The 25,468-nt window shown below is 43.7% G+C and overlaps 1 protein-coding gene across 3 annotated transcripts in view; it reads left to right on the plus strand.

Annotated features, from left to right (window-relative positions):
• PRKCB (protein kinase C beta) overlaps positions 1-25,468 on the plus strand; it is a 385,313-nt gene that overhangs the window by 153,462 nt on the left and 206,383 nt on the right. For all 3 annotated transcript variants that reach the window (XM_019012417.4, XM_019012418.4, XM_055365530.2), the window contains one exon: positions 795-877. In XM_019012417.4, the coding sequence (XP_018867962.1) occupies positions 795-877 (83 nt within the window). The remainder of the gene's footprint in view (positions 1-794; positions 878-25,468) is intronic.

Here is a 25,468-nt window from a genome sequence, read left to right on the forward strand (position 1 = left end):
TGGCACCCGTCCTCCAGAAACCCACAGTCTGGAGGTTGTAAAAGAAGATTTGAACACCAAGACTATAAAAGATGATTTGAACAACAACAACCACAAAAAAAAAACAGTTTTATTTTATATACATTCTTTCATTGTACCTCCCCCAGAGGGATATAACCTCCAAATAGGGGAGCCATAACATAGATGCATTAAATTCACACCAATTCAAATGTGTATATATATGTATTTGCTTGCAGACTACTAAAGTGACAATGTAAACGTTGCTGCCTATTTTTCCCACTCTTCTATTAGATTGACATTGCTTTTGGTGAGATGGGGCATGAGTCCACCATCCTGTTCCTTCTGTTTCCACATGACCCTCATCGTATGAACACCTCTCTTAAGTGTGATTCTAGGATTTAAAGATACATATTTCTTATACATTATGCACCTAAACACAAGCCAACTACTTCATCTGGCACCTGATCCAAGAAACAACATTCTGTTCCAAAATCAATAGAAGACAAGGCACTTTAAGGGATCTTCAAGGGAGTGTAATTTTGAGCATATGGAATCTTTCTAACCCTAGCTAACTTTAGAAGTTTAACTCCTATGCAAGATGAAGCATCTGTGTTCCCAAGAGTTTGACTTCAGCAAAGGACAAGCTGCAGAAGCTGACATTATTGTTTATTTTGGCATAAAGGCTTTACTTGTTGGTGAAGTTCAAGTTTAATGATCTCTTCCTCCCTTTCTCTCTCTTCCTCCTCTCCGCTTTCCTTCTTCCCTTCCTCCCACCCTGATTTTCTCTTTTGCAGTTTGCTGCTTTGTGGTGCACAAGCGGTGCCATGAATTTGTCACATTCTCCTGCCCTGGCGCTGACAAGGGTCCAGCCTCTGATGTAAGTAATGGGCATCGATCGCTTTTCTCTGTCCACAGTCAATGCTGCCTTGTGATTAAATGTGAGTGAGCATTCTTAGACGAGTAAGTGTGGACGATCTTACTCTAAGGCATGTGGTGGTCCCTATAGCTTTTGAGACAGTTTTCCTTTTAGTGGAAAATAAAATTTTGAGAGGGGGTGTGGCTGGATAGGAAGCCAGCTAGTTTGTCTACTATGATTTTGCTAATGTCTTCACTTTGAGAGCTGGAGCACGGAGGGTGAGAGGCAGGAGCCTACTTGGTAGTGTGGCTGCAAAAAGGTAGTTTCGGTGGTACTTTGCAGTGCACGTTATGACACTTTGTTAGGGTGTTCTTTCTTTTGTTATTATTATTATTATTATTTTTGAGATGGAGTCTTGCTCTGTCGCCCAGGCTGGAGTGCAGTGGAGCAATCTCAGCTCACTGCAAGCTCTGCCTCCTGGGTTCATGCCATTCTCCTGCCTCAGCCTCCCGAGGAGCTGGGACTACAGGCACCTGCCACTATGCCTGGCTAATTTTTTGTTTTGTATTTTTGGTAGAGACGGGGTTTCACCGTGTTAGCCAGGATGGTCTCGATCTCCTGACCTCGTGATCCGCCCGCCTTGGCCTCCCAAAGTGCTGGGATTACAGGTGTGAGTCACTGTGCCCGGCCTATTATTATTATTATTTAAGAGTGTTGCCCAGGCTGGTCTCAAATTCCTGGGCTCAAGCAATCCTCCTGCCTTGGCCTCCCAAAGTGTTGGGATTCCAGGCATGAGCCAGTGCACGCTGCTTGTTAGGGTGTTCTTAAATATCAGGGCCCAGGAATGAGGAGGAAATGAATTTATCCTGCTACCATGAATCTCAAAGTATGACTACTGCTAGTGGGACAAGAGATGCTTGTAGGTAAAATGTGCAAAAAATTTTTGTTTTAATCATTATAAATGTATTTTAATGTGGATTGGGAAAATGTATCTAGTAGTGGTTTTGCATTTATGATAAGGATATAGAATTTCCTACCTAAGTAAAGATTTTTAGGTTAAACAAAAGATAAACTGATTTGAGAACAATATTAAGTGAATGACAGTATGGGTGATATAAGGATATGGCAAAAGTTTTGGTACAAATATGTTTAAAGTTTAGGGTACATTGTTGATTGGCCTACCCAGCAGCCATTCACAGCCTTCATCCTCTGGCAGAGGCTACCTCTCATGCTGGAAGCTAAAAATGCCTGATACTTGCTTTCCCCGGCTCTCTTGTAGCTGCTGAATGAGGATGTGACCCAATCCTGCTAATGGGAACTGAGGGGAAGACCTGGGAAAGAGTCTAGGAAAGATTTTTCCTTTCTGATAAGAGAGAGACATCCCTTCCCTTGTCCTCTTGGGCATTTTTGTACAAGGATATAATGCTTGGAGTTGTGGCAGCCCTTTTGGGTCAATGAGGGACACATTGCCGACATCCTGATCATGGCAGAGTGGAAAACTTAAAAGAACCGTGGGTCCACGATGATGCTGATGAGCTGTTGATACCACTCACAGTCCTTTTATCCCCAACCTGGATAGATGGGAGAAGAAGCTTCTTTTTTTTGGCCGGGCACGGTGGCTCACACCTGTAATCCCAGCACTTTGGGAGGCTGAGGCGGGCAGATCACAAGGTCAGGAGATCGAAACCATCCTGGCTAACATGGTGAAACCCCGTCTCTACTAAAAATACAAAAAATTAGCCAGGCATGGTGGTGGGCGCCTGTAGTCCTAGCTCCTTGGGAGGCTGAGGCAGGAGAATGGCGTGAACCTGGGAGCCAGAGCTTGCAGTAAGCGGAGATCGCACCACTGCACTCCAGCCTGGGCGACAGAGTGAGACTCTGTCTCAAAAAAAAAAAGAAAGAGAAAAAGAAGCTTTTTTTCTTTTTTTTTTTTTTTAAGCAAAGTCTTACTCTTTGAAGCCTTCTCTTTTATTTTTGTTTTTTTCTCTTTTGAGGCAGAATCTTGCTCTGTTGCCCAGGCCAGAGTGTGGTGGCATGATCATGTCTCACTCACTGCAGCTTAACCTCCCTGGCTCTAGCAACCCTCCCACCTCAGCCTCCCACATAGCTGGGCCTACAAGTGCATGCCACCACACCTGGCTAATTTTTTATTTGTTGGTAAAGATAGGTTTTCCCTATGTTGCCCAGGCTGATCTCGAATTCCTGGGCTGAAGCCCTCCTCCTACCTTGGCCTCCCAAAGTGCTAGAATTACAGGCATGAGTCACCATGCCTGACCCTGGGGGCATTCTTTTACATGCAGCTGAAACTGTCCTAGCTGAGAAGGCTTTCCACCATGCACAGTCTTTCATTGCCCAATAATGAACTGCATTCAGCATACCCCAATGCAGCCATCACCCCTAGTTCTCTTACTTTGTTTCTGCTTTGATTCCCCTTCTTGAAATTTCTCCCATTGGCTTTGTCTCCATTACTGGTTCTGTTACCCACTTAGACTTGACAGCTGACAGCTTGCCCAAAGTGAGTAGTGACTATCTTCTGTCATTGGATTTCTTTAGCTCCTGCTGGTCTTCTGCAAATGGTCATCTGCCAATTTGCTGCAAACTGGGGTGGGAGTTTGGGGGGAGGGCATATGTGTTGCCATAGCAACACAAAGATGCTGGAGCATATGTTGGATATTCTTTGCTTGGAAAATGTGGTAATTGAGGTTAAGAACTCCAAGAAACATGGAACAACCAAAGTCCTTGGAAATCTGTTTGCAAAGACAAAGTTTGAGACTGTTTGTCATGTTCTCTCAGATCCTATGCCCTAGCCCTTGTAGTGCAATTTCTTCTCACCTCCCTAGCAAAATAGGCAGGGGAGTTTGGGAAGACTGCCCTACTCAGTATGCAGCTCTGAGTGTTCATGCAGACTGAAACTTGATACTCAACTTGCAGCCAAGAAGATGGTGTTTCCCATATTCTATCTATCTGCTGAATGTTTCTGTTGCCTAAGACAGAAACTCAGCTCAAACTGACTTATATGAAAAGGAAAATTTTGGGTCCTTGAAATAGAAAAGGCCTAAGGGTTGACTTGGCTTCAAGCACAGTGAATCAAAGTTCTAAATAATGTCCTCAAGAACCTGTTTCTCCCTTTCTTGGCTTAGCCTTTGTCTGTGTTGATTTTATTTTCAGGAAGGCTTGTCTCCTATGCGAGCATGGTGGCTGCAACACCTTTAATCTTGTATCTTATCAGTGCTTCAGTGCAGTAACAAGAGCTAAAGTCTCATTAGACCATGAATCACATATTGCCAGAAGAATGGGTTATGCTGATTGGCCAGGCCTGGGTATATGCTGCTGTGGTGTGAATGTTTTGTTTCTCCAAACTTATATCCTGAAATCCTAACACCCAAGGTATGGTGTTAGAAGGTGGGCCCCTTGGGAGGTGGTCAGTTCATGGGGGAAGAGCCCTCATAAATGAGATAGTGCCCCTATAAAAAAGACCCCAGAGATATCCCTCACCCCTTCTACCATGTGAGGTTACAATGAGAAGACAGTTGTGTATGAGAAAGTGAGCTCTCACCGGAGACTGAATCTTCCAGCGCCTTGATCTTGTACTTTCTAGCCTCCAGAACTGTGAGGAATAAGTTTATCATTTAAAAACCACTCAGGTTTTGGTATTTTGTTACAGCAGCCAGAAGGGACTAGGACAGAAAATTTTGGTACTAACAGTGTATAGAGGAACAAAATTTTAAGGATGGGTTTTCTGAATTGGTTTCGGGGATTTGGCAATTGGCTGCCAAATCTGATTAGATTTAAGAATGCTAATTACCCTATTTCTAGTAGTAAAGAGAGCCTGGATAGTCCATGGCATGATCTGTTTATAGAGATACACAAATCATCTGCATTGGATACTCCTAATCAACCATTTATAAGAAGCAAGGAGCCAAGTGATTCGATATATGATACCCAAACACTTTTGGAAAACTAAGGCATATAATGACTTGCTCCTAATGTCTCTGGACAAAGTGGAGAAAGAAAAAGATGAGCTCAGGGATTTGAATTCCCAGCTCAAAGAGTTTCATAAATGATCTAAGAGCTTCTAGGTATGCCCTGAAGGAGAGCCTTCCAGCCTGTAGTTGCAGGGCTGAAATTTCTGAAAATTAAATGCACAACCTCATCCTGCAATTGGCTGAATTACAACGCAAATTGGACTCCCCACCACACAGGGTGTCTGCTGTAAAAGCAAGGGCAAGGGCATTGATCAGAAAAGAATGGGATCCCATAAGGTGGGAAGACTCTGATGAAAACCCTAATGAAGCTGGGGACATTGAGCCCCTAAATTCTGACAAGTCTTTTTTTTACCAGTGGAAGTGGCCTCCTTACCTCAAGCAAAAGTGTCATCCCCACTCAGGGTGGCATTGGCCTTTCCACCTTGTCTAAGGGAACTAACCCTGCATTGCCCTAGGAAACAGTAATGGCTTTCCCTGAGGCAGTTGCCATGCCAGGCAATGCTGATTCTTGTCAGCACCCAATCCCACCACCCCTTCAAGTCCTAGCAGGCTCCTGAAGGTGAGATGAACAGTGTGACCCACGGGGAGGTATGCTATACCCCAAAAGAACTATTTGAGTTTTCTAATTTGTACAAGCAGAACCATAGGGAATATGCATAGGAATGATATTAAGGGGGTAGGATAATGGTGGAAGTAACATGAAGTTGGATCAGGCTGAATTTATTGATAGAAGTTCACTAAGCAGAGATTCTGAATGTAATGTTCCAGCTTAAGGAGTTAGGAAGGGCTCTAACAGTTTAGCTGGTTGGCTGAAACATGGATTAAAAGATGGCCTATCATGAGTGAGTTGGAGATGCCTGACCTCCCCTGGTTTAATGTAGAGGAAAGGATTCAAAAGCTTAGGGAGATTAGAATGCTAGAGTGGATTTGTCATTTAATACCTGTTCACCCATGCTGGGAAGGTCAGACATACCTTTAAGAAAGGTATGTCTCTGTCAATACTTTGAGAAATATATTTGTGAGGGGAGCCTCAGCATCCTTTAAGAGCTCTGTGATCCCTCTTCTCTATAGACCAAGCCTTACTATGGGAACCACAGCCACTTAATTGGAAAACTTAAATGCAATGGGAATAATTGGGTCCTGGAGTATCAGGGGCCGTTTGGTGGCACTCAACTGTTAAAGGCAAGGTAGGTGCGGTTACATTAATGGATCGCAGAGTTACAACAACAATCAGAATAGCCTGACTCATGCAGACCTAAGCACTGCCTAATCATGGTGTTGCTAGAAGTGAAATAGGTGGGAAGCCTACTAAATTCTTACTTGATCTGTATAGCAGAAAAATTCTAGGTGAAGTGAACAGAAGTCTAACTTGAATCATAAAGATAGAGAATCATAGCCCCTCAGTCCATTCCCAGACTTGGGCCAGTTTATAGACCCAGAACCCTTTGAATGAAAGGGAGGTAAAGTTTCCTTGAGAAAGCGATTATACTGCTAAAAGTTTATCCTGTTAATCTTTCTCCCAGCCTTGCCCAAAGGGACCTACTGCTTTTTATCAGGATAACTGTGCACTAGAGAAAAGGAAATGATCAGACCTTTTGGGGACTACTGAACACTAGTTCTGAACTGACACTGATTCTAGGAGACCTAAAATGTCACTTGGCCCTCCAGTCAGAATAGGGGCTTATGGTGGTCAGGTGATCAATGGAATTTTAGCTCAGGTCTGTCTTACAGTGGATCCAGTGAGTCCCCAAACCCATCCTGCAGTTATTTCCCCAGTTCCAGAATGGATAATTAGAATAGACATACTTAGCAGTTGGCAGAATCCCCATACTGGTTCTTTGACCTGTAGAGGGAGGCCTACTATGATGGGCGAAGCCAAGAGGAAGCCATTAGAACTGCCCCAGCCTAGGAAAACAGCCAACCAAGATCAATACTACATCCTTAGAGGGATAGCAGAGGTCAGTGCCATCATCAATGACTTGAAAGATGCAGAGGTAGTGATTCCCACCATATCCCTTATTCAGCTCTCTTATTTGGCTTCTGCAGAAGACAGATGAATCTAGAAGAATGTCAGTGGATAATCATAAGCTTAACCAAGTGATCACTCTAAGTGTAGCTGCTGTATCAAATGTGGTGGTTTCATTGGTTGAGCAACTTAATACATCCTCTGTTAGCTAGTATGTAGCTATTGATTTATCAAATGCCTTTTTCTCCATCTCTGTCCATAAGACCCACCAGAGCAGTTTTATTGCAGCTGGTAAGGCTAGCAATACACCTTCACTGTCCTACTTCAGGGGTATATCAACTCTTCAGTCGTATGTCATAATTTAGTTTGCAGGGATCTTGATCATTTTTTCCTTCCACAAGCTATGACAATGGTCCTTTACATTGATGACATTATGCTGATTTGTGCTAGTGAATGAGAAGTAGCAACTACTCTAGACATTGGTAAGACATTTGTGTGTTAGAGGATGGGAAATAAATCCAACTAAAATTTAGGGACCTTCTTCCTCAGTGAAATTTCTAGGGGTCAGTGGTGTGTGGCATGTTAAGATACCCCTTTTAATGTGAAGGATAAGTTGTTGCATCTGGACCCTTCTACATCCGAGAAAGAGACAGATGGCCTACTGGGCCTACTTGGATTTTGGAGGCAACACATTCCTCATTTGAGTGTGTTATGCTGGCCTGCTTACCAAGGGACGCCAAGAGCTTCTGGTTTTCAGTAGGGCCCAGAACAGTAGAAGGCTCTGCAACAGGTCCAGACAGCTGTGCAAGCTGCTTTGCCACTTGGGCCATATGACCCAGCAAATCCAATGGTGGTTGGTTAGTGGCAGAGAGGGATACTGTGTGGGGCCTTTGGCAAGCCTCTATAGGTGAATTGAAGCACAAACATTTAAGATTTTGGAATATGGTCCTGCCATAATCCACAGATAGCTAGTTTCCTATTAAGAGACAGCTCTTGGCCTGCTACTGGGCCTTCATGGAAACTGACGATTTGACCATGGGCCACTAAATTGCCGTATGACCTGAATTGCTCATCATTAACTGGGTCTTATCTAAACCACCAAGCCATAAAGTGGGCATGCACAGCAGCACTTCATCATCAAATGGAAGTGGTATGTATGTGATCAAGCCTGGGCAGGCTCTAAAGGCACAAGTACGATACATGAAGAAATGGCCTGGATGCCCGTGCTCCCCACTCTTGCTACCCTGCCTTCTCTCTCCCAACTTGCACCTTTGGGCTCATGAGGAGTTAGTTCCCTATGATCAGTTGACAGAGGAAGAGAAGACTAGGACCCAGTTTACAGATGTTTCTGTACGGTGTGTAGACACCACCCAGAAGTGGACAGCTACAGCACTGTAGTCACTTTAGGACATCCCTGAGGGACAATAGTGAAGGGAATCTTCTCGGTGGGCAGAACTTTGACCAGTGCACCTGGCTGTGCACTTTGCTTGGGAGGAGAAGTGGCCATACATGTGACTATATCCTGATTCATGGGCTGTAACCAATTATTTGACTGGCTGGGCAGGGACTTGGAAGGAATATGATTGACAAAATTGGTGACAAAAAAGTGTGGGGATAAGGTGTATGGATAGACATCTCTGAGTGGGCAATAAACATGAAAATCTTTGTGTCCCAGGTGAGTGCTTACCAAAGGGTGACCTCAGCAGAGGAGGATTTTAATAATTGACTTGATAGAATGACCCGTTATTTGGATACCAGGCAGCCTCTTTCCCCAGACACCCTGTCATCACACAATGGGCTCATGAACAAAGTGGCCTTGGTGGCAGGGATGGAGGTTATGCATGGGCTCAGCAGCATAGACTTCCACTCATCAAGGCTGACCTGGCTATGGCCACCGCTGAGTGCTCAATCTGCCAGCAGCAGAGACCAACACTGAGTTCCTGATATGGCACCGTGCCTAGGGGTTATCAGCCAGCTACCTGGCGGCAGGTTGATTACATTGGACCCCTTCCATTATGGAAGAGGCAGCATTTTATCCTTATGGAAATAGACATGCTGGATACAGATTTGCCTTCCCTGCCTACAGTGCTTCTACTGAAACTGCCATTCATGGACTTAGAGCATGCTTTATTCACTGTTATGAAATTCCACACAGCATTGTGTCTGATCAAAGAAATCACTTCAAAGCTAAAGAGTGGGCAGTGAACTCACACTCATGGAATTCACTGGTCTTACCATGTTCCCCATCATTCTGAAGCAGCTGGCTTGATAGAATGGTGGAATGGCCTTTTGAAGAGTCAGTTATGTTGCCAGCTAGGTAGCAACACCTTGCATGCCTGGGCAAGATTCTCCAGAAGGCTATATATGCTCTGAATCAGCATCTAGTATATGGTGCTTTTTCTCTGATAGCCAGAAATTTATGGATCTGGGAATCAAGGAAGTGGAATGGGAGTGGTACCACTCATTATTACCCCTAGTAATTTTACCACCAGCAAAATTTTGCTTTCTTTTCCCATGACTTTATGCTTTCCCAGCATGGAGGTCTCAGTTCCAGAGGGAGGAATACTTCCAGCAGGAGACAGAACAATGATTCTATTGATAGTTAAGACTGCCACCCAGCCACTTTGGGGTTCCCATGCCTCTGAGTTAACAGGCCAAGAAGGAAGTTATGAAGTTGGCTGGAGTGATTGATCTGGACTACTAAGGGGAAATTGGACACTACTCTACAATGGAGAAAAGAAAAAATGTGTCTGGATACAGGAGATCCCTAAAGACATCTCTTGGTATTACCATGACCTATGATTAAGATCAATGAAAAACTACAACAACTCAATACAGGCAAAACTATGAATGGCCCAGACCCTTTAAGAATGAAGGTTTGGGTCACCCTGCCAGGTAAGCAACCACCACCAGCTGAGGTGCCCACTGAAAGTAAAGGGAATACAGAATAGGTAATAGAAGAAAGTAGTTACAAATACCAGCTATGACCATGTGACCAGTTACAGAAACAAGGACTGTGATTGGCATGATTATTGGCATTATTTTGTTATGGATATGTTTGTGTGTATATATACATATGGTAAGCAAATATCTTTGTTTTCTTTGCTCTTTTAGTTCTTTATCATGTAACATAAGATGTATTGACTTTATATCAGTATTTAAGTATTGTTAATTTTATGTCTTAGTATTTAAGTTATAGGATACCAGGACAAGAGGAATCATTACTCAAGGACTTCATCTCCTTTTCTGGGGAGGGGATTATTGCATTTTCAGTTGTACAAAGTCTAATTGTATCACATCAGGTGGAATTATGTCCTTGTTATTCTTTATTTGGAGGTTCTTTATTTAAGAAGGTGTGTATGGATGCCAAGTTGAGAAAGGGTGGACTTGTGATGGTTAATTTTGCACATGCAGTTAACCTTGACTGGGCTAAGGGGGGTACCCAGATGGCTGGTAATACATGATTTCTGGGCGTGTCTGTGAGGGTGTTTTCAGAAGAAATTATCATTTGAATCAGTAGACTGAGTAGAAAAATTGCCTTCATTGACATAGGCAGGCACCATCTAATCTGTTGAGGACTCAGAACAAAAAGGCAGAGGAAGGGTAAATTCACTCTCTCTTTTTGAGCTGGAACATTAATTTTTTCCCGCCTTTGGGTGTTGGTGCTCCAGGCTCCCAGTCCTTCAGACCTGGACCAGGACCTACTCCATTGGCACCTATGGTTCTCAGGTCTTTGGGCTCAGATTTCAAACATTGGATTAAACTATACCCCTGGCTTTCTTGGTTCTCTGGCTTGCAGATGGAAGACTGTAGGACTTCTTGGCTTCCATAATTATGTACACCAATTCACGTTATTGATTTTTTCTGGAGAACCCTGACTAATACATTGTGCCTACACCTGTAGATGAGGGCCTGAGTGCCCCTTCCATGGATTGAGAGTGGGGAAGAGGTAGTTTCTCTGAGGAAAGCTAGAGAAACAGTATTGTGTCCTGGTTAAAATCACGGATTATGGAGCCAGCATTCCTAGCCTCAGATCTGTGTGACCTTGGACAAATTACTTAAATCCATTTATGCCTTAGATTCCTCAGCTAAAAAATGAGTAAAATAATAGTTTCTACTTGATAGCATTGTTATGAGTATCAAATACATAGATATCTGTAAAAGCACTTAGGACAGTGTCTGGTGCATGGCAAGAGCTATATATGTGATGATGATGATGACAATGACAATGAATAACAGTGCACACATGCTGGGCAGCCAGCAAGGACAGGTGTCTTGTCAGACAGACCAGGAAAGGGTGAAGAATGAGCAGGTTCTCTGTCTGCCACCTGGCAGTCTTTCCTAGAAGTGTGGAGGCTCTGTAAGTGGCATGAGACCCCTCTCTGTATGAATGAAGGAGTGCAGCCATTCATTGCCTTGAGCATGAGGAGAGCAGGAAGTACTCCCTGCAGCCAGCATGCATAGGATTTGGCAGCCTACCTGAAATGATTCTATCTCTGGATACAGTTCCAAAAAGGTCAGTTGGCACCAAGGATGATGAATTGGTCCAGACACCTGAACTGGCTTGACTCAGTTCATTGACCTTTTTCTGCTCATGGTTGGAGGCATGATTAAAGACCTAGCCACACCTGCTTGCCCACCTGGCCAGACTCTCCTTTAGCTGCCCCTGATACTCATGCAGGTATGGAGGGGTGCCCTCTCCTTCTGCATGACCTTGGAGGAACTGGTGTGCAGCAAGTTCATGAAGCAGAAACACACAGGCGGTGACCTTGGACAAGGCTCCATCCACGATAAAGGATGTGCTTGGTTGCATCCTCTACCCTCTGCTATTCCAAGCCCAGTCTGAGCCAGGCAATATTATGGATATTAGTAGAGCTTTGTGCTGTTGGCATTATCCTACAGATATGTTCACATCATATCACATTGAGGCAATTTTATGAACCAGGCACTGTCCCGTGAACCTAGCTACTGAGCCAACCATTCAATACCAATGAGAATAGACAACATTTATGGGCACTCGCCATTGGAGGACCACAAAGTGTGGCAGAGTTCATGGATGATACTCCTGGTCACCCACAGTCATCCTTCTTGTTCTTGATCTCACCAGGCAGGAAATCCTCAATTCATCTGTCTCTTGTACCTCTTAGAGAGACCAGGTCTCTGGTACTGTCATAAGCATTACTTATAGACATTATAGGTTATTCAGCACTCAGAATACTGACCACATACACAGCCTCCTGTGACATCTCAGAACAAGAAACAGAGTTGTCTCTGAGGGTTGGGACTAGGGTGAGTCAAGTGAGGTACTTTCCCTGGGCACAGTTTAAGGGGTTCTTGTCTGTGTCTGTGGATAGCTGGTTGGTTGGCTGGTGGGTGGATGATCTAAGATGGCCCCTTTCACATGACTGACAACGAGCAGGTTGTCGGCCTGTGTGCTTTGGCTCTCGTCCATGTGGCATCATCCTCCATCCAACTGGCTAGGTCTGGCTTGTTCACATGGTGGTTTCTAGGCTCCAAGAAGAGCAAGAGAGCATCCCCAATGCTTTTTAAGCCTTTGTATCATGTTTGCTAATGTCCTAAAAAGCTAGTCTCTGGCCAAGTCCAGATTCAAGTGGTAGAAAAATAGATTCCAGTGCCCTCATTGGAGAGGAAGTATCTATGGTTAATCTATTGCAGATCCTGTTAACCCAAGAGGCCATAGCAGAACAGAACCCCTGGAGACCATCACACTGGACTTCATAAAAATCTGCATGTTATAGTGTGGCTCAGAGTCGTAGATGGCCTCATCAAAAGAATGCACCTAATTTATTCCCTGCCTCAATTGCCAGTGGACTTAACCACCTCTAGCTATAAGTGGTTAATGTGGCAGTTTATTGATCATGTCAATGGTGGTTAAGAGCACGGACTCTGAAATCAGACATACCTGAATTTGAGTCTTGATTCTGCCCAGATACTCATTAGGAAAACTTGGGCATGTCGTTCGACTTCTCTATGCCCTAGTTTCCTTATATGTAAAATAGGATGTTAGTACCAACCACATAGGTTTATAGTGATAATTTTAAAAATATTTAAAATGAGAAAGAGTTCACAAACAAAAGACAAATGAATTTCAAAGCCCTTACATAAAAGCGCTTGGCACAGTGCATAGTAAGCCCTTGGTACATGTAGCTAAGGCCATTTCCATTGCTCCACCTAGGTCCATAATCAAGAATATACTGATAATTCTCTACATTCTTCCACCCAGAGCATGCCCTTATGAGGTGATTACGGTTTCCATTTCCATTACTTCACACAAACCTCAAATTCTGTGATGCAGTGCTAAGAAAAGAACTCAAACTTTGAAGCCAGAAAATGCTGGTGTCAAATTCCAAATGGTCTCTGCTATGTCCCAAGGTCCAATGACCTTGGGAAAATAACTTTAAGTTCTGTGACCCTCAGTTTATGTCTTTAAAATAGAGAAAATAATACCTAAATAAAGTGTTTTTTTTTTGGTAACTATTCAATAGGAGACTGCTTGAACCACCCCTAAAATAATGTCTGGCACAAACAAGGCACTCAATACCTGGTTTTAAAATCATTAGTAATGTCTGGAGGAGCCTCTCCTGCTCTATAAGGGATACAGGTTACCCTCTGACCTGCCAAGAAATAATAGCTAATAATAATAGCAACTTTATTGAACAGGGGCTCTGGGCAGGCAGTACAAAAGGACTCTTTGGTTTGTCTAAAGATACTTTTTTCAACATTTTATGGCTTTAGAAATGATTTCTTATGATTTATAGTCAAGTTACTGAGTAAAACCCACTGTTAGGTCCTGTGCTCTCCTAATTCCATCACTAAATCAGGTCAATTAAAGATGGTAGACACTAATGTTGACCTTATCCTTTTGATCAAGTCTCACTTTGTGATAAGATAGATTAAAAATCATAAACTTGTTAAACTTGTTAAATGTTGAAGATTTGATAAAACAGAAATGAAAGTACTAAATGTATGTATACATTAAAGTATGTAAATAAGTGAGAACATGTTTGAAAATCTGGTTGAAATGGATGATTTTCTCGTAAAATTGTCAATTTTGTCTCAAAAAGAAATCGAAAACCAGAATAGGCAAATAACTGAGAAAGAAATGAAAACATTATTCAAGGACCTTTTCTTCTCGTAAAACCCCAGACAAATATGTTTCATGGGTAAAACTTCTTAAATTTTAGAGCAACGAAGAATTTCTGTTCATTTAAAATTGTACCTGATTACAAAGAAGAAATAAAGCTTTACAATTTTTTTTAAATGAAAATGAGAGAAATCCAGCTCAAATTAGCAGTAGGAAAAGAGGGCCCATTGACTCCTGAGAAGGACATTGGGAGTAGAGTAAGAGCTTCAGGACCAAGGACCTCAAAGGCTGGAACTGAAGCTCCAGTACTTACAAGATACTTTTCCATTTCTGCTTTATTGGTTAGTTATTTTGCTCTGTAACAAACCATTCCAAAATTTGGTGGCTTGAAACATCAGTTATTTGTGGTTTCTCATGATTGTGTGGGTTACTTGGGTGATTCTTCTGACCTGGGTTTATTTGGGTGATCCCTGCTGGGCTCTGTCCTGGGTCTTGGTCAGCTAGTGGCTGGGCTGATGCTGGATTACCTAGAACAGCCTTGCTAGCATTGACTGAGGGCTGGCAGGCTGTTGATCTGGGCATTTCATTTTTCCTCCATGCGTCTTCTTTTCCTCCACCAGGCTAGCTTAGTTTCATGGTTCCAAGCATGGCAAGAGAGGGAAATCCCAAAGCACAGGTGTGTGTGTGTGTGTATGTGTGTGTGTGCGTGCGTGTGTGTGTGTGTGCGTGTGTGTGTGTGCGCGCGCGTGTGTGTGTGTGTGTGCGAAATGGAGTCTCGTTCTGTTACCCGGGCTGGAGTGCAGTGGTGTGATCTCGGCTCACTGCAACCCTCCCAGATACAAGTGATTCTCCTGCCTCAGCCTCCTGAGTAGCTGGGATTATAGGCACCCACCACCATGCCTAGCTAATTTTTGTATTTTTTGTAGAGACGGGGTTTCACCATGTTGGCCAGCTGGTTTTGAACTCCTGACCTCAAGTGTTCTGCCTGCCTCAGCCTCCCAAAGTGCTAGGATTACAGGTGTGAGCCACCGCACCTGGCCAGCACAGGTGTTTTTTAAGCCTTTGTTTGTGTCACAGTGGTTATGGACAAGACCAGATTTGGGGTGGAGAAACAAACTTCATCTCTGGATGGGAAGAATAGCAAAGTCACATGGCCAAGGAGCATGCAGGGATGGGAGACACTGGTGGCCATTGTGCAGTCTACCACACTGACCCTTATCTGCTGTGCCAGATGCCTCGTTTGCCCTTCCAATCCACTCTGCTTTCTCTGAGAGACTAAGCCATAATGACTGCTTCAACTGGGGCTCCCTTACCCTCTGACCTGACCTCTGGTTGGACTCAAGGGGAGGGGCTAATAGGAGACTTGGGGAGGGGAGAGTGAGACCCTCCCCGAGTCAGTCAGTATTTATTATGGAGTCATCTTCACTCTACCTTTTGACTATAGGTTGCCGCTCCTCTACAGATAATCTTCTCTATGTAATTCTCTCCTTCTGGGTTCCAGGAGCTACTCCCTTCCTTTGTCCTCTGGCTCTTACTAGCCTCCAATCACTTATACTTTCCCAACACCATGCCCACACCTTTAGAAACAGTCCTTTCATTGAACCTTCCTTAAACACTCTTCACTTTAGTATGCCATCTGTTTCCTGTGGGGCCCCTGACTGATGCATCTGCTTTGTCTTGCCTCATTTGCTCCTGCTGTAGATGGAACATGTCTGCAAACATCGTTACAGTTGACCCCATGGAAAGATGGCAACCCTAGTGGAGGAATTAGCCTTCTTCCTGCATTCATTTTTTTTTTTTTTTGAGACAGAGTCTCGCTCTGTTGCCCAGGCTGGAGTGCAGTGGTACGATCTCAGTTCACTGCAACCTCTGCCTCCTGAGTTCAAGCAATTCTCCTGCCTCAGCCTCCCAAGTAGCTGTGACTACAGATGTGCACCACCACACTCAGCTAATTTTTGTATTTTCAGTAGAAATAAGGTTTCAGCATATTGGCCAGGCTGGTCTCGAACTCCTGACCTCAAGTGATCTCCCTGTCTCGGCCTCTCAAAGTGCTAGGATTACATGCGTGAGCCACTGCACCCAGCCATCTTCCCTGCATTCATAATTGATCTCAGAAAATGTTCTGATGGAGTTGGTTCTCTATCATTGGGAGAACGAACTCTTATAACCTCAGACCTGGATCCCATGGCATCCCTTTCACCCAGGAGCAGTGTATGTTATAAGAAGAGTGAAGGAGAAACTTTGATGCGCTGATGAAAGTAATAACTAATTATTTTAAGCTTGCTTAACCACAATAACCGGTATTACCTAGTAAAGTTGGCATAAAAAGTAAACTACAAGCCAGTCTCATACATGAGTCTAGATGAACACATCCCAAATAAAATAGTGAATGCTATTTTATTGTTGTCACGGACATTATGCGTTCAAATAATGTGGAGGAAACAATCTAGAGATAAAACAACAAAGAAAATTATGATCAATATAACAAAATATAGGAATAAAGATAAAAATATGCCAGCAAGGAACCGTGGAATCTGGAAAGCATAAATTTAGATGGTAGAAGTGATAGCAGAATATTACCCAACCAATGTAAATGGATTGAAATTCTCTACTGAAAGGCAAAGACTATGAGATTGGATGAGCAATGTACAACTCTTGGCAGTGTATAAAAGATGCTTAAAGCACAGGTTTTAAAAATAAAAGGGACAAAAGTATATCATGAAAATACATATATAAAAATGAAACATGGTCTTAATAATGATATCAAAAGAAATAGGACTCAAAACAAAAAGCATAAACGGGGGCAGGTGTCCCAGCAGATCACTTGAGCTCAGGAGTTTGAGACCAGCCTGGGCAACATGGCGAAACCAAGTCTCTACCAAAAAAAAAAAAAAAAAAAAAAGAAAAGAAAAAATTAGCCAGGCATGGTGGCATGCACCTGTAGTCCCAGCTACTCGGGAGGCTGATGTGGGAGGATCACTTAAGCCTGGGAGGTGGAGGCTGCAATGAGCTGTGATTGCACCACTGCACTCCAGCCTGGGCAACAGAGTGAGATTCTGTCTCAAATAAACAAAACTAAACAAAAACATAAAACAGGGAAGGAGAAAACATGAACTCTAATACATTACTGGTGAGTGGCAAATTAGCATATGTTTTCTAAAGAGCAAATTTTCCATACATATCCAGAGCTTTAAACACGTTTTTGATCTAAGAATTACTAAATCTAATCATTTTGACCTAAGAATGACAATTCTAGGAATTTTTGGTAAGAAACCATTTCAGGATAAGTGCATAGATTTATCTAGAGTGATATTCATTGCATCAGTATTTATAATATCAAAATTTTGAAAATGACCCAAGTCTCACTACCAATTAGAGTTTATATAAGTAAAATATATTACACTCATATGGTGGAATGCTGGCCAGTGATTCAGTGTCACAGTGTCTAGGGATACGGGGAATGTTCTGTGTCTTGACTGGGATGGTGCCTATACAGGTGTACACATTTTTCAAAACTCATCAAACTGTATGCTTAAACTCTGTACATTACTGTATGTAAATTATACTTTAATAAAAAGTCACAGTGATTAAAATGCCATTGGCCTGGGAATGCAGTCATAATATATTGCTAAATGAAAAAAAAAAGCAGACAACAAAACATTAGGTCAGGTATGATAGATTTAAAAATATAAAAATATATACACATGTAAAGCCAAAGGCCACATTCCCTAAATAAATTTTCGTGAGTACTTAATTCTGTTCACTGTCTTATGACAGACTTGTTACCTGCAGAGCTCTGAAGGTCACTTTGGGATGTTCTGTAGCTGGTTTCTCCAGTTTTGTTTGTTTCTGGGGCCACTCCACCTCTAGTGCAGACTCAGGTTTCCCACTTAGTTCAGTGAGGACCAAACTTGAGTGGCGGTTCTGGCGTAATCGGGAGTCACTTACAGTTCCTTCCAAATGTGGTTACTCTTGAGGTCCTCCATCAGCTGGGAGTCAGCTCAGTTCCTGGACTGAGCATCTTCAGGTGCTTCTAATAAGATTCCGGCCTCTGATAAGTCTTGACTTCAATTCATTTTTGGCCCCAGAGAAGGGGAGTCTTGGCTCTGCCAACAAGGCCCTGTCCATTTCCTGCCTCAGTGTGAGTGGCAGGAAGACCACCTTGATCTTCTGGGCAAAGGCTCACTTCCTCCTCTTGGTGTCATCCGGTCTCCTTGGCTCAGTAAAGCAACGTAACAGTCAAGTGCACTTTTCTCAATGCCTGGTTTCTTCTGTCTTACATAACCCCAAGTGGGGACACCCACAGTGAACTTTCAAAAATAATGCTCCTTCCAGGGAGCAAAGCAGCAATGAGGGTTGAACATCTCTCTTGGGATGACCATCACCTGGACCAAAAGACCCATTTGCATCTCTCAAGGATAAGTAATGTCAGGGGCAATTTAGTCTAAAGGATACAGTCTCCACCTCCCTTCCTCCCTTCCTCCCTTCTTCCCTCTCTCACTTATCTATTATCTCCCTACATCTGAAAGTGCACCATCCTGCTGAAATCACATCCTGTTCACATAACACTGCAGTCCATAGCTTCTGCATCCACACAGAAGTTCTCGTGGGCGATACCAAATGCCAAGAGGATGCCTTAGAAGGAGTCTGGAGATACTCGAGGATTGGCCTCTCTAGCTCAGAGGTTACACTGTCATCAAATGTCCAAAGAGCTCTTGTATATAATTTTTGTGGTGTAGTTCTAAAGGAGAAGTAGGACTGAGGTCCATCTGTGCAGGCTAAGGAAGAACAGCCCATACTGACCAACTGGTTGCTACATAATAATATTAGCTCCCCATCCGAGGATAGTAAAGCTCAAGTGCCAGGCATGCTGTAGAGGGCATAGCTGTGGTAGATGTGGGTTTCTACCATGTTGGTGGTTCTACGAGCTTCTGTTGTTTTGTTGCATGCAACAGAAACCATCTTTGGTTAACGTAAGTTGGAAAGGAATTCATTGGAAAAGATGTGGCATCCTTCAGAGCATTGAAAGAAAACTTGAACAACCAGACCAGCTCTATCTGATTTTGGTTCTTGTGTTACATTCAGCCTAAATTCAAATTCCAGAAGGAGAGAGATTATCTGGCCGAGCTCAAGTTGCCTAAAAACTCTTGGGTCGGGCTTTTAAAATGTTCTTTCAAAGACTAAACGCTGTAGGGGTAGGATGGCTTTTCAAAGGAGAATCGAAGTACTGATACGGGGAGCGGGGAGCGGGGAGGGGGAAGAAAGCATAGATGTTGCACCAATTGAAACAACGTGTTTGCTACAATTTCTAAATGCTACATTGCAGATTGCAGAGAGATTGGATGACAGGCTTCACCTGAAGAGATAGAGATCAGGACCTGGGAATCCATGTGTTAAAAAGTTCTTGGGTAATTCTGATGGATAGCTGGGTTTAGAAGCCAATGTAAGGCAATATGTATAAAAGCTCTGAAACCAGAATGACTGAGTTTGAATTCCAGTTTGGCCACTAACTAGCTGATAATCTTGGGCTAGTTACCTAACCTCCCTGCTTCAGTTTCCTCATCTATAAAAAGAGGATAAAATGGCACCCACCTCATAGGGTCCACGTGAGGATTAAATGAGTTAACCTAGATGGTAAGAGCTTCATGCCGTGACTGGCACATAGGACATGCTAGTTAATATTATTGCCACCAATGATCCTTTCAAGTCTTAGATTGTGCATTTCAAAAGTCCATCCTTATTTTTGGAATTGCATGCATTTATCTTGCTTTCTGCAGAATGGAAAGGCATCTCCCATGGGCTGGTTGGAGAGAGGGGCTGATAAAATGATGGCAATGTGATAAAATGCAGTTCTCTTGATTGTCAAGTGAATTCTGCATGATTCTTCTGCTCTCATTTGCCACGGGCTGACTGCTTCTGCAATGCAGAACCCGCTTGTAAAGGTCAGAATGAATTGCTTCCAAACATCCCTTTGTCCCTCACTGTCATGAAGACACAGAGCTGCATGCTGTGGAGGAAGAAGCAAATCCATAATGCTGGAAGGCCAGAGAACAGAAACCAACCGTGCACAGAGAGGCGAGCTGCTGGGACTTGAATGAAGCTGATGCGTCCCATCTATAAATTATTGTGGCTTCTCCTAGTTGGGAGGCAGGACCAGCCTCACAATTTCCCAGAAGACCGTAATTTCTGGAGCCTGCAGGCCTGGGGGCAAATGGAGAAATCAAAAGGCAGATGACCTTGGAGAGAGGCAGCCAGAAAGGATGTGAAAGGCCGTGGTTCTGGACTCAAGAGACCTCACATTTCCTAGTCTTCTTTCTGTCTCTGCTCTTTTGTGTTCATGAGGTTCATGCCCTCATGAGGGCTCCCCCACCTCCAGTGGTCTAGGATTCTAGGATGCCTTGGTATTCTTTTTCAAAAAAAAACAAAAAACAAAAAACAAAAAAAACTAAGAGCCAGCATTTATAGATATAATTCTGTCCTAAACACTTTACATATAATAATTCTTCATTCTTCATTACACCCTGTGAGATAGGTTATCATTGTTATAATTCCATTTCACAGATGAGGAAACTGAGGTACTCAGAGACTAAATGACTTGCTCAAGGTCACTTGTGAGAGGTCCAGCTCTAGGCCCTCTGGCCCGTGGGGCTGTGCTCTTACCTAGTACCTCAAACTGCCTGGTAGACCTCAACCCTGTGTACCTGCACAAATGTTCCTGAAGCAGGCAACTTTCTTCCCTGAGAGCTGCCTTTCCAGATATGCACTGCCAAAGGTCTGTGACCCTACAGCCTTGGCCTGATTTGGTCCAGATGCATGTGGACATCTCTCCCAAACAGGATCAAATTGGCCTCTTCTAGGAGTTTAGAATTTGGAATCAAGGGTGCTGGTTTTAGTCTGGACTGGTCACACAGTTTTTGACAACTGTTTATTGTACGGGAAAAGTGTCCAGCTTGATGAATTCTCACACAGTGAATTTTTCTTTGTAAGCAGAGCCCCAGAAGCCCTTTTGTGCTCCTTCTAATCTCTACACGTCCCTCCCCATCCATCAAAATAACCACTACCAGACCAGCAATCCTTTGGCTGCTTCTCCCCTCACCCCCAGTGATCTATTTTATTTTATTTTGGAAAGAACACGTAACATGAAATCTATCCTCTTAACAAAGTTTTAAGTGTAAAATGCATCATTGTTGATGATGGATGCAGTACGAGACAGCAGATCTCTGGGGCTTATTCATCATGCTTGACTGAAACTTGATGCCCATTGGTAAGTAATTCCCCATTTTGCCCTTCTTCCAGGCTGTAGCCACCACCCTTTCACTCTGATTCTCTATCAATTTGACTATTTTTGTTACTTTACGTAAGTGGAATCATCTAGTATTTGTTTTCCTGTGACTAGTGTTTTTCATTTACCATAATGTCCTCAGGGTTCATCTATGTTGTCTCATTGCAGAACTTCCTTCTTTTTGGGGGGCTGAAAAATATTCCATCATATGCATAAACACATTTTCCTTATCCATTTGTTCGTCAGTGGACACCTAGATTGCTTCCACATTTAGCTGTTGTGAAGAGTGCTGCAATGAACATGGAACTGCTAACATTTCTTCAGGATGTTAATTTCAATTCTTTTGGGTAAATACCCAGAGGTGAGAGTGCTGAATCATGTGGTAGTTCTATTTTTAATGTTTTGAGGAACCTTCACACGGGCTAAGGACTTGAATAGGCAGTTGTCCGAGGAAGACATACAAATGACCAAAAGGCATATGAAAATTTAAAAAGCTAAACATCACTAATCACCAGGCAAATGCAAATCAAAACCACAATGAGATATTATCTCACACTTGTTAGGATGACTATTTTTTTTTTTTTTGAGATGGAGTCTTGCTCTGTTGCCCAGGCTGGAGTGCAATGGCGTGATCCTGGCTCACTGCAACCTCCACCTCCTGGGTTCAAGTGATTCTGCTGCCTCAGCCTCCCAGAGTGCTGGGATTACAGGTGGGAGCCACCACGCCTGGCCTATTTTTTTTTTTTTAAAACACAAGTGTTGGCAAAGACATGGAGAGATTGGAACCCTTGTACACTGTTGGCAGGAATATAAAATATTGCAGATACTATGGAAAACAGTTTGCCTGCTTTTGAGCACTTAAAAAACAAAACTAGGCTGGGCCCGGTGGCTCACATCTGTAATCCCAGCACTTTGGGAGGCCGAGGTAGGGGGGATCACTTGAGGTCAGGAGTTTGAGACCAGCCTGACCAACATGGCAGAACCCCCGTCCCTGCTGAAAATACGAAAACTAGCCTGGCATGATGGTGCACATCTGTAATCCCAGCTACTCAGGAGGCTGAGGCAGGAGAATCGCTTGAGGTTGCAGTGAGCCGAGATCACGCTACTGCACTCCAGCCTGGGTGACAGAGCAAGACTCCATCTCAAACAAAAACCAAAAAATAGAATTATAGAGTAGACCGTCTCTTGTGTCTGGCTGGTTTCTTTCATATGTGTGTGTGTATGTGGCCACATGATATTGAAAGGACACATAGCATCCTGTTCATCAGGATGTCCAGCTTCAGAGCCAGCAGGGGCCAGGCAGGTGGGTGAATGAGTGACGTGTGTGACCACAGGCATGTCCCATTGGCCCATGAACACCCTATCTGAAAGGGGCAGCGGCACTCAGCTCCGTTTTCTAATTCCTGCTGTTTAAAGGATGAAGGTCTAAGTTTTCCCATTTTTTTCCAGAGAAATCTGAAATCCCCTAAATTTAGATTTTGACAGAGAATTCAAGAATTACAACTGTGGTGTATTTTAAACACATTTTTGGACTGGATTCCTTCTGTGAACCTCCGGTTTACAACTTCTGCATTCGTAGGTGGGGACTGTCAGTGGAAGGTCTCCCCCACCCCACATCGGAGGGGAGAAGGGAAAATGTAAATTTAGTCAAATGGGCTTTCTTTGGAGAGTAGAGAGTGTGCAATAGTCCAAGGCAGGGAGCTTTTAAAGAATGCAGAAGTCTTTTTTCTCTCTTGGTGTCTGAGGTCTAAATTGGCTGGGACATATCCTTAGTTAGGCGTCAGTGGCTATAGCGCCCCCTGCTGTCCTTTAGCACCCTCTTCGTGTCCAGTGAGATCTGCAGGTGAGCCTGGAAGCCACTTGCTTCTCCTGCAGGTTTTGGGAGGAGAATTCATCATTTTAAATATTGCTCAAGTGCCTGCTGCTGCCAGTGAGTTCATAGGCTCCTGTTAGACTCACCTTCACTTATATTTGGTCAATTACCTACTCCCTTAGTCAGACCTTGCCACTCAATTTTTTTTTCTTTTTGATACAAGGTCTCACTGTGTCGCCTACGAGTGCTATGGTACCATCACGGCTCACCGCAGCCTCTGCTTCCCAGGCTTAAGTGATCCTCCTGTCTCAGTCTCCCAAGTAGCTGGGGCTACAGGCATGTGCTGCTACGCCTGGTTGATTTTTAAATTTTTTTGTAGAGATGGGGTTTCATCATGTTGCCCAGGCTGGTCTCAAACTCTTGGGCTCAAGCAATCCTCCCACCTTGGCCTCCCAAAGTGCTGGAACTACACAGGCATGAGCCACCATGCCCAGACACCACTCTATTTTTTTTTTTAAATTGCAGGTAGGGTAAGAAGAACCGGGCCAGGCCGTCCTTCCCACAATTCCAGTCTCACTGTTTCTATCTATTGAAAAGCATTTCTGGCATTTGCTTGGTACCTTTCCCTGGTTTCTGGGCTGAAATAGATTTTATCCCATTTTTAAACAATTCCTTCCGATACTTTCAGGGGTAGTTTGTGGATGACAGCAGAGTGAAATGCATAGGCTGAGGTTTGTGGCCTTGCAAGTTAATAAAGAGTGTGGACTTTGGAACTAGCCTGCCTGGGCTCCAATCTTGGCTCTGGTACCTACTAGCTGTGTATCATTGTTTTCATTGTTTTGTTTTATTTTGTTTTGTTTGAGACAGGATCTCACTCTGTTGTTGGGGCCAGAGTTCAGTGGTGCAATCATAGCTCACTGCAGCCTCCAATTCCTGGGATCAAGTGATCCTCCCACCTCAGCCTCCTGAGTGGTTAGGACCACAGGCATACACCACCACACCTGGCTAATTTTAAATTTTTTTGTAGAGATGGGGTCTTGCTATGTTGCCCGGATGGGTCTTGAACTCCTGGTCTTAGCCTCCCAAAGTGCTGGGATTACAGGCATGAACCATTGTGTCCCACCTTAGCTGTGCACTTTAAATAAGTCACTTGACCTCTCTGTTCCTGTTTCTTCATTTACAAGGTGAAGATGATAATATACTACTTCTTAGGGTGAGTATTAAATAAGTTAACCTATGCAAAGAGGTTAAAACAGTGCCTAGCATATCATAGAAATGTTTGCTTGACCCAGAGGCCTGAACCTGCTTTTGCCTTCAATGTTGGTCTTTAGGTCCTGGCTTCACTCCTTAATGCTGCATCTCAGCCTTTCCTCATGAAACTTTCTGCCTTTGATCCTTTTCACCCCTTAACTGTGAATCTCCCAAATTCCACTGAGCAGTGATCAATTCTTGGGGCATCTTCCTCTGTGTTCCCAAACATTCCTTCACCCTCATTTTCTCTCCATGGCCAAATCCTATAGTGCCTCCTAAATAATTATAGCTGACATGTATGTAGCACCTATCATATGCCACGTGCTGTTCTAAGTGATTGATGTATACTAACTCATTTAATCCTCACCCTATGAGAAAGATGCTTTTTTAACACCCATTTTATAGAGGAGGAAACTGAGGCCCAGAGAAGTGAACTGACTTGCCAGGTCACATAACTAATAAGCAGAGTCTGGATTTGAGTTTGGCTCTAGAGCCTGCTCTTAGCCACCATGTCCCATCCTCACTGAGAGGACCCTTGTTCAACTCCACTAACCCTCTCCGGACCAGTAGCCTCTGGTCCTGTCTCCCTGCTTCCTCTCTGTCTCGCTGGCCTACCCTTTCCACACCTTTCTAAAAACCAAATGTGATCATGTCATCCTCTTTGCTGAAAACATATCAATGGCTTCCCATTGTTCTTGGGACAAAGTAAATACTCTTTGAAGTGGCTGCGAAGCAGGGTGGACATACGTCCTCCTCTGCCAAGCTTGCCTATAAACCAAATTGGTTTGTTCTGTTGCGTCAGCGTACCACAAGGCTGGTGCCCTTGTCATCCTCACAAGAGTCCCCGTTGGAAGATACAGGATATGATTGTCCTACTCATGAGGCCCTGCGTGCTCTGGCGTCAGGGTCCCTCCAGCCTTTGCTTGACCACTCTGAGTACCTTCGTTCACTCCTCTGTTCCTCCTGCCACCAGGCATTTGCACATACTTCTCCCTTGGCTGAGATACTCTTCTCTCTTTTCTTCCCTGTGAGTTCAGTGGGTCTCAATCCTAGTTGCGTTGTAGAATCTTCTTCAGGGCTTTTTAACTGAATGCAGTGTCTGCACCCATTCCAGACCAACTAAGTCCAAATCTCTGATTGATTCAGAACCTCTCAGTTGCATGCAGGGTTAAGGGCCTTGGTCAACTCACGCTGGTTCTCTAGACTGCA

The sequence above is a fragment of the Gorilla gorilla genome, chromosome 18, assembly GCF_029281585.2.
Source record: "Gorilla gorilla gorilla isolate KB3781 chromosome 18, NHGRI_mGorGor1-v2.1_pri, whole genome shotgun sequence".
Classification (NCBI taxonomy): Eukaryota; Metazoa; Chordata; class Mammalia; order Primates; family Hominidae; genus Gorilla; species Gorilla gorilla.